Genomic DNA, 11084 nt, shown 5'->3' on the forward strand with positions numbered 1-11084 from the left:
CATCTTTCACGCCCCCGACGTGCTCGCCGTGATTGTTGTCCCCCTATTCCCGTCACCTAATAATTCTACCCGAGCTCGTTTATGGTCACCGCCCCGTAGGGAATAAGATAGAATGATCTTTATCAGTGTAGTCGATGCCAAGAAATATATCAGCATGATCATCCATAAGATCGCCCGGATGATTTATTACCAAGCTACGTTGTCACCTTCGATATCCTCATCTTCATCTTGGATACAACTGGACTCAAGATGATCCATCTGCCCACCTGGCAAGGAACCAACCCGATTGGCCGAGACGGTGAGTTCACCGAGAGAGACCACACTCGCGAATAAAAGCAATACGGCCTAACCCGACACATTTATTTGATGAGCCTGAGGAAGAGAAGCAGCAGCAGCTGCATCGGTTTGCAGCCGAGGGGAGGACAAGGAATAGCTCGATCTAACACGCCTTTTTCTGTTTTTTGGGGCTTGGATTGCCGTCTCGATCTCGCCCAAGGGTCGCCTGTGTTCGCCGGGAGTTGTGCTTTGGATTGCAGGAGTCACCTGTTCCTCCCTTTTGCCTCTTTCACTCCTCCCTTGTCCTCTCCTTGCTCTGGTCTCCCCTGCGCATCATTGCGTGTCCCAGCATCGGCCAAAGTGAGCCACGAAGATCTTGCTCCCCGGTTTCCTCTTCTTTTCTTCGCCTCTTATGAGAGCTCGTAAAAGGAGAGGAAAAGAGATGGGACTGTGACCTTGTGCTTGTGCTTGCAGGACAAGGTAAGGCTGCTGCTGCCATTTCTCTCATCGATGGAGACCGTATCTCCGTCTGCTCCTCTGCTGCAGAACCAGCTGGACGCTTCCAACTTCGATGAGCTCTCTATGGATCAAAGCCTGCTCTTCTCGGATAGCCTAAAGGTGCCCTGCTCTCTTCTCTTTTACACTCTCATATCGAATTGGGTTCTCATGTTGATCCTTGCGCTCCAGGACTTGAAGAATCTGAGGTCCCAATTGTACTCTGCGGCAGAGTACTTTGAATTATCGTATGCCACTGACGACCACAAACAGTTGTATGTGCATGCTTAATCGACTTCGTTATGCTTCACCGTGAAAGAACCGGAACCTAAATGAAAGTCCACGATGCTTCATTCTGCGTGCAGCGTCGTCAACACCTTGAGAGAGTACGCCATCAAGGCCGTGGTCAACACGGTGGACCATCTCGGATCGGTGTCGTTCAAGGTGACCGGTCTCCTCGAAGCCAAGGTCGACGAGGTCTCCGGAGCGGAGTCTCGAGTCTCCTGTATCGAACAGGTACGAATTCATAGCCCGAGTCAGCAATTTAGTCTTCGAGATATCATCGTGTTCTGCAACCTCAGAGGATTCGAGCCTGCCGAGAACTCGTGGACCGCGAAGGGCTGTCGCAACAGTCGCTGGTGATCAAAGCTCCACGGTACCATAAACGCTACATCGTACCGGGCAAGTTAATCTCTCTTGGTGTGTTCGTCGATACAGATGCGATCGTCTCTGATGCTTCTTCTTCGGTTGGTTGCTCAGTAGGTAAATCGATGCCGGAATCAGGACGACATGCAACACCAAAGTACGAGAAGAACCTGAATGCATCCAACGATAACACCGAGACACACAAATTTCAACCTGGTAATAATGCTTTGTTCGATCCACCCCTCTCGATTGCCTGCGATCGGTACTGATCGATATAGCTTTTCCAACAGTTCATCATCCCACGGTGGCGGACAAGGCACCTTCATTCAGGTACATATGTCATGTTCTAGCTAATCAGCAGAACCGATTTCAAATAGTCATGTCTCGAGTGTTTGATGATACAAGGAAAACACGAACCATGTCGCCTGCTCCTTCCTCGAGAGCACGCTCCGTGTCTCCTCGAAGAATTCCTTCCTCGTCGCCTTCACAATTACCTGGAAAGCTTTTCGGTGCAGGTGCGGCGTCGGCAGTTCTAATACTGCAGAAAACACTCCGATCGTGATCGTTCAAGTTAATGCAACTCTGTTTTGCCATATAATCTTGCAGAAAAAAGAGCAACATCACCGATTCGAATGCCGAATCCACTTGCCCGATCCGGATCACTTGCGGTGCGGCCGACTGCGCTCAGGTCAACATCGAGTATCGGGCGGCAGGTAACGAGCATTCACCATGGACACTTGTGCTCCGAACAAGTATCATGAGTACAAACTCCTCTTGATACTTTCATTTCTTGGGTGCAAGTGCGCAGATGCTTGCTTTAAAGGAATTGCCAGGGGAGTCTTTAAGGGCACTGACAAAGTGACATCTTTCTATTACAGCAATATAAATAGATCATGTGAATTGTGACTATACCATTAATAGTCATGTTCCCCGAGCATATAGATAGATTTAAGCGTCCAACAAATAGTCAACTTGTTTTTGTATGCTGATCGAGGTTGCTGCAGTTCATCATCCCTTCTTTGCAACATCAAACCGAAATGTACTTTCTTTTGTGCAGTATTCTTCGGCAACTCAGAAATCGGCGTCGATGCGCTTGCATGCCGAGAGAAACGACGAGAAGGATGGGGAGCAGAACCCGAGCAAAGGCAAGAAGTTCCTCAAGTCCCTGCTCAGTAGGCGCAAATCGAAGAAAGATGAGATGGTTTATAGTTATTTGGATGAGTACTGAGAGATGCTTGAGACCTCAGAGAAGCTCAGTTGGCATACCTCTACCTGAAATGTTGTTCGATGCTTTTGTTTTCAGTTTCTGTTCATTAACCACACAAAGAGCCGCATGAGAGTATCGCAATATATAGATAGGCAGGCAGACAGGCAGGCAAAGGAGCAGCAAACGATGGTTCCTTTGCCTTGGCTTGTTACTGTTTCTTGTACTTCCCACTTGTATCTTTGGATAAGTAGAAAGTTGAGTTTTGTAGAGAAAGGGGAGTTTGTCATCCTATTGTTGTGTATCAGTTTTCATAGTTTGAAGATCAACTTGATGCAAATTGAGAGCTGATTTCTTCAGGTAATTATTTGTATCACCTAATTATTTGTATCACAAGTTTTTGCAGCATATTAACACATTTACCTGAATATTCGATAAAAGAAAAGGTTTTATACATATTACATTTTAATCATCCAACACTTAGATTTATAAAATATCACACATCCAATTCTCATCTTATGTAAAATACTTTTCACAAGTTCCTACAACAATAATAGATAGATAGCTTATGGAATCTTATCAAGGAACTCCTAGTGTGACTGCAGATCTTACTCTAGTTTGGACTTGGAACCAGAAAAATATTAACAAACTGTAAAATGAAAGCAAACTGCATTTTCTGGATGATTTCTTTCAAGGTCTCCAACTTCCTGTCCAGTTTTTTCTTGCAGGAATTATTAGATCTACAGATCCATTGAACCTTGAGCTGGGAGAAATGCACAATAAGATCATAGAAACTAAACCACAAAACATTCACACAGAATTGAACTCTAATATTGGTTATTCTAATGTTCAATATGACCTTCTCCATAGATCATCAAGCAAAAGAAGCTTTAAAGTCATGCTGCTTACAGCAGAAAGCGCCAGCAACTAAGTGACTTGCAAAAAAGTTCAAAACCACAGATACCATTCACTTAACGAGCAATTTTTGTATGGTTATAAAGAATACTGAAAAGAGCATACACTTGAAGGTGTGACCACTGTGACCATTATCCAAAAAAATTCAGTGGCATTGCAAATGAATGCTACGACATCTGTATATCTGATAAACTTACTGACAGAATATAAAACAATTCCATGTTGCAGTGCATAAATGAAGGCCACATACTGTAACCTCTACAATGGCTTCAAAGGAGGATGATGAAATGCAGTGAAACTCCACAAAAATGCAAGATCTATGCCAAAATCCCCAAAAGAAAAAAAAATCAAAACCCAAAAAACAAAAAGGGAAAGGTGCCGGGCAGACTTGGTGGCAATAAATAACATGAAACATGATTCTCAGACTACAACCACTTTTGCTTCCAGGCATCATACACTCCAGACATCATAATTTTGCTTGCCTGCTGCAGAAGAATGGCATTGGCATTATGTGATGCACATCATGAATGTACTACCAAGGACAAAGATGCAGTGCCCTTTAGATTTTCTGCAAGCAAGAATTTGAACTGGCAGATGGGTCATCTCTACCCAAGTCCCCACTGAAATGAGCAGAACCCAATCCATGGTGCTCGTTCATAAACTAACCGACAGCCCATGCGACACTTGCCCAGAAAGAAATGCTTTGTGCAAACTGGTAATGACAAAACACGTTTATGCAACCCAGACCAGACTTGACATGACTGCTATGCATATAAAGACTTGTGAAGCACCAAAATTTACCATTAACCAGAGATTGCCCGACTAATGGCCAACTTAGCCCAATCAGCAGATTCTTTTATCAATTGATCATCTGATGATAAGCATTCTTCCAAAAATTCTTTGCTTGCAACAGACTGATTTATTAAGGTACCAGCATGGCTACCCAGCGTATCAGCTAAATCACCCAGGACGCCCACTGCAGTCTTCATCACTGCATCATCCCTATGAAAAACAAAGAAGAAAGTAACAAGTCAGCCGGCAAGAAAAGCACCAACCATTCAAACTCTAACCTGAATTAGGAATAGATAACTACATACATGTCCTTTTCATTGTACAATGTATCAAGGAATTGAAGGATGTGAGGTGCATAACGCATCAGGAGCTGGGTCTTTGAACTATTTTTAAATCCTTGCAATATCCCAGAGTATGCCTCCAAAATACCATTTCTAAGTTGATTGGTGTATTCCAGCATTTCATCATCAGTTGCAACAGCATGTGCAGATAGTTCTGCTGCACTCTGGAGCATAGGCATGGCATAGATCAAGTATTTCTCAAAATTTTCCCCTGTTGCCAAAGCAATATCACCAAGGCATGAAAATATTGGTGGCTTAACAGATCTATGCAACTGATTACTAGATAGATCCTTCAGGAGTTGTGTCATGATTCCATCACAGTAAGGCAGTATCTTGTCCTCCAATGCCCTGCATAAATCTCCAACCACACCAACAGTGATAGCACAGACTTGATACTCCTGAAAGTTCTGAAGACCCATTTCTAAATATGGATAGAAACCTTGCATGTATTTTATGAAATTTCCCCCGACGGCATATGCTAGAGCACCAACTGCAAGCATAGCCTCTTCATGCACTGTAGCATTTCGGCTAGCAAAAACCCTGAGAAAGGGTTCCATTATCTGGTCAGCATACTGCATAAATGCATACTTCGTTGCCTCGGATGCTCCCAACTTCTGGATGATAACCTGCAAGCATCCACAGAGGAGGCCCTGCAGTTCATTCTGCTTCTCTCTCTCATCTGATGACAGCTTCTGTGCCTCAAGAGTCTGATGAAGCTCCATCATGATGACTGGAAGCAACTGTGTTACTATTGGTGCTGTCTCATCAGTTGAAGTTCTAACAACTTCATTCAATGTCTCATAAGCTGCTGTCCTCAAGCGGGATTCTCTAGCATCTTCCCTGTGTGTAACATTGAGGAGAGCTTGGATAATCTCTTGGAACAAAGGGGACATCGGCGATCCCGAACTAACATCTTCATAACCTTGAGCAAGAAAGTAGAGAGCACCACATGCTTTTTCAGCAACATTAGGAACATCTTTCATGCTCTGAAGGAGGACTGTCAGGATCAGCTGGCAGTTCTCATGTGTTATGATAGGTGTTTCTACGGTTGACCCATGAAGAAACTCAAATATTCTCCCTAGTGTCCATGCCGTAGTGTCCTTGACATGGTTATTTGGATCTTTCATCAAGGCACTGAGCATAAAGTTTAGGGCAACATTGACTAGAGGAATGAGTTTTTCAGGCGATGGACCCTCCAAAATTGAACCAAATGCATATGTCGCTGCCTCTCTCTGCCTCCAATCTGGTTTGTTTATGTTCTCTTCAATGAAAGGCATTACAAGAGGCACTATGTCATCTCCAACCGTGCGTGCAACCAAACCCAAGCATGTTCCTCCAGCCATTGCAAGGTTCCAAGCCCCTTCATCCTGATCTTGATCCTCTTCCTGCTTGAGAAGAGTCTCCAATAGCATAGGAATTAAAGCAGGCAGTGCTTGCTTGATGAAATAATAGCAAGGGATGTCAGAATCAGCAGTAAAGTCACCACCATATTCATCCAAAATGTCGATTTCCTCATCACAAATTGAACTCCAGAACTCTATAGCTTGAAGAGCAACAGGCTCCTCATCTTCTCTCACAGCTTTTGCTGTAATACTAAATATGTCCTGCATGTACGATGCAAGCTTGTCATAGTAGGTAGACGAGATGGCTACCAAACACTCAAATGCAGCCTGCCGTATCTTCAACTCCGGGCACAAGGTAGCTTCACAAACCACTCGCATTATATAATCTCTCTCCATGTCATTGGAGAAATTTGCCTGTGCAAATCCCAAAGCATTATACAATGCTCGGGTAGCAGCTAGCCTGACATCTGTACTCCCCTCAGAAGCATTCATACCCTGAACAACAGCAGTGAGTATCTTGTTGACCTGGTCTTGATCAACAACTTGTGGAGAAACTTCCTCACATATGTAGCCAAGAGTTTCAAGTGTGGCCTGCTTCACATGAGGCTGAAGCTGGTGTATGTTCGATAATAGAGAGCCTATCAGTTCAGGCCACTGTTTCTGTGGTAGTTCAATTCCAGCAATCTTAGCAATGACTTGGGATGCAGTAGATCTAGCATCAGGAACAGGAGAAGAAAGGGTCTGAAGCAAGCAAGCTTTGACCTGGGCTTTGACAGCCACATCTAAAGACAACCATCTTTGAACAAGCTCATTTTTCCTATGCTGCTCCTTCGCATCAAGAGCATTTTTGAGGATCAAACCGGCTAACTTACGGCTGTCAACAGGCTTATCATTGTTTGCTAGCTCACTAGAAAGAGATAGCAAAAATGTAGGGAAGTTTTGCTCCTGAAACTGTTTCAGACTTTCTTCTGCATGTTTTCGGACTGTACCATCCACTGATTGTGCATTCAACAGAATCTGGGTGACTTCCATTGCTACTCTAAAATTGAGCAGAAAAGAACTGAGCTTTTAGAAAGTGAACAGAGATCGTTTCTCTACACCAACATTAGAGAACAGTCCGTCAAATAAATTTTTAGATATTACTTTGTATCAAACAAGCCACAAAAGAGGTTGTCCCTCATTGAAAAATCATATCATCTAAAATCCTTTGTAACAGAACATCATGATGAGGGGCAAATCCAAAGATGATGATCTAGGCAAATAATCCTTTCACTAAGTCATTGCAGAAATTAAGACTTAAATTGCAGAATTACATTAATGTCAATCTCTAGCCTATAATACACAGAGCTTTGTGGATCTTGTATTGCTCCATAAAAACTAAGATTACTAGGATAGGGTTCACCAAAGACAAATGGATCACAACACATAAACCCATCAAACCTACCATGTCAACAGAAGATAAACCTCATTCGTAAAAAATAAGATGGTTGCTCAAGCAAAACCGTAAGCTACAATGCTATCAACAAAATCTACATGGCATGCTTGCCTAAATCTCTCTCAACATCCCAAAGTACCCTCATAGAAAAGAGAATGTCAAAAAGTCACAATTTTGAAGTAAGATGCAAATAATGTATACCGGAAATGTCTATTATGCAACACAACTCGATGACATATATAATTATCAAGTAACAAGACGTACATCGGACACCCCATGGTGCACTCTCCCAACAATGGATGGAGAGCCATAGGGATCAGTTCTATATTCTCCCAATACTAGATGAAGGAAACCCATATTGCACTTCCAACAATGAATAGAGCGGTGTCCCTCACCCCACCCAAGTAAGGACATGTTCCTCCCAACAACGGATGAAGGAACCATGTATTCGTCATGTTTGAAGGCCCGCTACTCCGTGAAGGGAATCGTCCTCCTAGCCCTAGCCTACTTGCCCTAGGTAGAGAAATAAAGTCCTCAACTATCATCATATGTCACGATCAATTCATTTATATTCATTCATTCATTTACGCATGCATTAAAAAAAACCATACAATAAAATGCCATGAGAGACCATGGTTGGTGTATGACATGCTAGACTCAGTTCATTTGTAGCTTCTTTCACATGATGCACGTCCGATGTAGACCACTCAGCATAACCATAACCATATATACCACCTAATCATTTTCAAATCACAACTTCGAACAAATATTTTAAATTCATAAAATCATAAAATTGTAAGATATTAATCTCTCAATAACCCTAGCTCAACTTGAACCCTAACTGGAATGGTCCAAATGACTTGAAACAAATAAGTTTTTAGCTAGAGTCCAATTGAACCGACATCAAATTCACCTAAAACTAGTCTTGAATCATCCTAAACCAATCTAATTGGACTTAAGTAGACCCAATTTGGGCTAAAAACCAAAAGGATAGGTTTAGAATCACCTTGAACCAATCAAAATGTAGTTTAGTCAATTACAAGGTTCATATCGAGCCACAAGGCGCCATGGACCAAGTGCAAACTTGGGCTAAAAGGGGTTGGCTCCACCCTAGTATAGTGCAAAGGTACATTCGGCTGAATATGAATTGGGTCACTTGAATCAATCATGTAATCGGCACATGCTTGTTCCATGGGTGGTAGACTGACCTGCAGCACCGATCCATGTGAGCTAGGCAATGCCTAGCCACACAGGCTAGGCGACGCTTGGTCGCTCGATGTATGTGGTGCTTGACCACTTAGTCTGGATTGCACATGACTGCTTGGGGTAGGTCATGTCTAGCTACTCGGGTTGGGTCGGGCCTGGCCACGAGTGGGCTAGGTCATGCCTAGCCTCTTTGACTGGACCGCACCTGACCACACAGGCTGAGTCGCACCTGGCCACATGAGATAGGTCGCGCTTGGCAGCTTGGGGTAGGCCGATATGCACCCAGACTAAACCCCTATGTATGACCACGAGCTGGTTTGACTAGGTCCAATCTATGGTTTGACTCAAGTTAGACCCAATCCCAACCAAATCAAAACCTCAATTCCGATTTCATATAATATTAAATTAATTAGCACAATATTAAATTAATTAACACATGTAATAGGTAGTCCTATTCAATTTAAACATGAATTATAAGAATTTAAATTAAATAAACACAAGAATAAACCTATTAATCAGTAGATTTTAATATTCAACACGTTACCAAATAATTAATTTGATTTGATTTGGAATACAAAAGAAAGTATTCAATGAAATTTATTGATCAAATAAATTAGTACGTCAAACTAATTAATCAACTCAAAGAATAATGGCAAAATTTCATAAAATCCATTAAATTTATTAATCCAATATGATTTCATGTTTAACTAAATTAATGGCATCATAATTCATGTATCATGCTAAGATAATTTCAAAATCCGAAATTAAAAAAAATCTACAACTAAATACAACATGGATTTGATCTAAACATATAAAAAATATAAAAATTAAAATAAAATTTTAATTTTTCATGAAAGACAAAGAACTACCGCTCCTCTGCTGGACTCCACTCTTTGTTCCTCTAGCTACTAGATTCAATGAGGAATGAGGGAAAGGAACACCTTTAAATAGAAGAAGGTGAGCCCTTCTCCGAATGCAAGAAATAATTTAATTTTTCTTATTTAATTTAAATTCTTTTATTTTTATATCCTTATTTCCTAAAATTAAAATATCTAATAGGAAATCAATTAATTAATCATTTTTGGATTATTTAATTATTTAGATAATTGATTAAATTCCAAGGAAACTGATTTTAATTATTTCCTTAATCATATTACACAAACATAGAAATGGATAATCCAAATACAGTAAAACATTCATTACAGTAATGTTCTTTTTTATTTTTTTTAAGAAGAGAAAATTCTCCGGCGATTACATTATTGATATCCAAAATTAAGCACCAAGGCAGAGAAAGAATCACTTAGCATCACCTAACACCAATTACAGCAAAAAGGTGAAGATATATTCAATGCAATTAATAACGAACAGTACATCAGCAGATCTGAATAATCAACGAGAAAAAGGAACCTCTTACATGCTCGCGACAAAGGACCAGACAAAGATAAGATTCGATCACAAAGCATACCATGAAAATTTCCACTATATGCCAATAAATCATCCAGAATTCCTCTCGATCACAAATCCATTGATCAACAACCCAAAAACCGAGTTTAAGTGACAAAAACTGCGAACTCAAAAAAAAAAAAAAAATCTGCAGTTCCAAATCCGCCAAACCGAATCCAACAATACAGCAGTCCTTAAACTGTTGGAAATTCGTTGAATTGTATAAATTCAAGAACCACCGCTTGGCTGAACAAGAAAAACCCTGATCCGGAGCACTAATCGATCAAAAGCAAACATACTTTGCCCCCTGCAAAAGCGGCGGCGACAGTGAGATCGAGAGAGGAAAGGACGAACCTTTGAGATCACTTACGCGGGTAGGTCGAAAGGGTCGGCAGCGGAAGAGGTCCCCGAAGCCGATCGGAGGGCGACGGAGTTGGGCGGCCGCGGAGCAACTCGAGTCGGGAAACCCTAGGAAACGGGCGAAGGAAAAGCGACGCGGAAGACGTGGACACGCGACGCCCAATTGCTTAACCGGAATTTGGGGGTGCTTTAATTTTTTGGACTTACATAATTCACCCTGTCGCCACTTATTATATTGAGATTAAATTATTGCCAGCGTTTTTACGTAGGCAACCTTCTGAAGTTTTGAAATTACGTATATGCCTTTATAAATTATCATATATGGATAAATATTTCACGTATTATCAATATTAGCTAATCATAAAAATATGTAATTTTAATTGATATTCAAACAATGATAAAAGCTTGCAGTATATATGAAATTCTCATCCAAATGTATTAGCTATATTTCAAAAATAACTAGTCTTGATTATAAAATGTATAAGCATTATAAGAGTTTTCATATTAGTACATATATTATTAGGGAAAAATATCATTAACGTCTTGCCAACCGGACATAGTTCGAACCCGTACCCATATGCGTAGGGTTGTCTAGGGTGTTTTCAAGATAGAAACGTAGAGCTCTTAAG

General features: G+C 41.3%; 2 protein-coding genes across 7 annotated transcripts; one reads left to right on the top strand and one right to left on the bottom strand.

Annotated features, from left to right (window-relative positions):
- Positions 1 to 334: 334 nt before the first annotated feature.
- Positions 335 to 2979, top strand: LOC135678807 (putative protein ABIL2). Of its 2 annotated transcripts, XM_065191998.1 has the most exons (10): positions 343 to 636; positions 751 to 894; positions 964 to 1046; positions 1137 to 1287; positions 1353 to 1452; positions 1531 to 1632; positions 1707 to 1746; positions 1822 to 1931; positions 2023 to 2129; positions 2474 to 2979. In XM_065191998.1, exons 1-10 carry the CDS (start codon positions 367 to 369, stop codon positions 2642 to 2644), a joined length of 1278 nt encoding a protein of 425 aa, XP_065048070.1. In that variant the 5' UTR covers positions 343 to 366; the 3' UTR covers positions 2645 to 2979. The 2 variants fall into 2 exon arrangements, with proteins under 2 accessions (XP_065048064.1, XP_065048070.1); XM_065191992.1 differs by having other exon boundaries at positions 335 to 636; positions 1353 to 1632.
- A 710-nt stretch (positions 2980 to 3689) lies between these two features.
- On the bottom strand, positions 3690 to 10592 carry LOC135581082 (importin subunit beta-1-like). Of its 5 annotated transcripts, none has more exons than XM_065191964.1 (3): positions 10466 to 10592; positions 4633 to 7105; positions 3690 to 4537 (listed from the first exon to the last, which is right to left on the bottom strand). In XM_065191964.1, the coding sequence occupies exons 2-3, from the start codon at positions 7041 to 7043 to the stop codon at positions 4339 to 4341; spliced, it is 2610 nt and encodes an 869-aa protein (XP_065048036.1). In that variant the 5' UTR covers positions 7044 to 7105; positions 10466 to 10592; the 3' UTR covers positions 3690 to 4338. The 5 variants fall into 5 exon arrangements, with proteins under 5 accessions (XP_065048036.1, XP_065048030.1, XP_065048024.1 ...); XM_065191958.1 differs by having other exon boundaries at positions 4633 to 7050; positions 10450 to 10590; XM_065191952.1 differs by having other exon boundaries at positions 10450 to 10589.
- Between the last annotated feature and the right edge of the window lie 492 nt (positions 10593 to 11084).

The sequence above is a fragment of the Musa acuminata genome, chromosome BXJ1-1 (assembly GCF_036884655.1).
Source record: "Musa acuminata AAA Group cultivar baxijiao chromosome BXJ1-1, Cavendish_Baxijiao_AAA, whole genome shotgun sequence".
In the NCBI taxonomy this organism is placed as follows: Eukaryota; Viridiplantae; Streptophyta; class Magnoliopsida; order Zingiberales; family Musaceae; genus Musa; species Musa acuminata.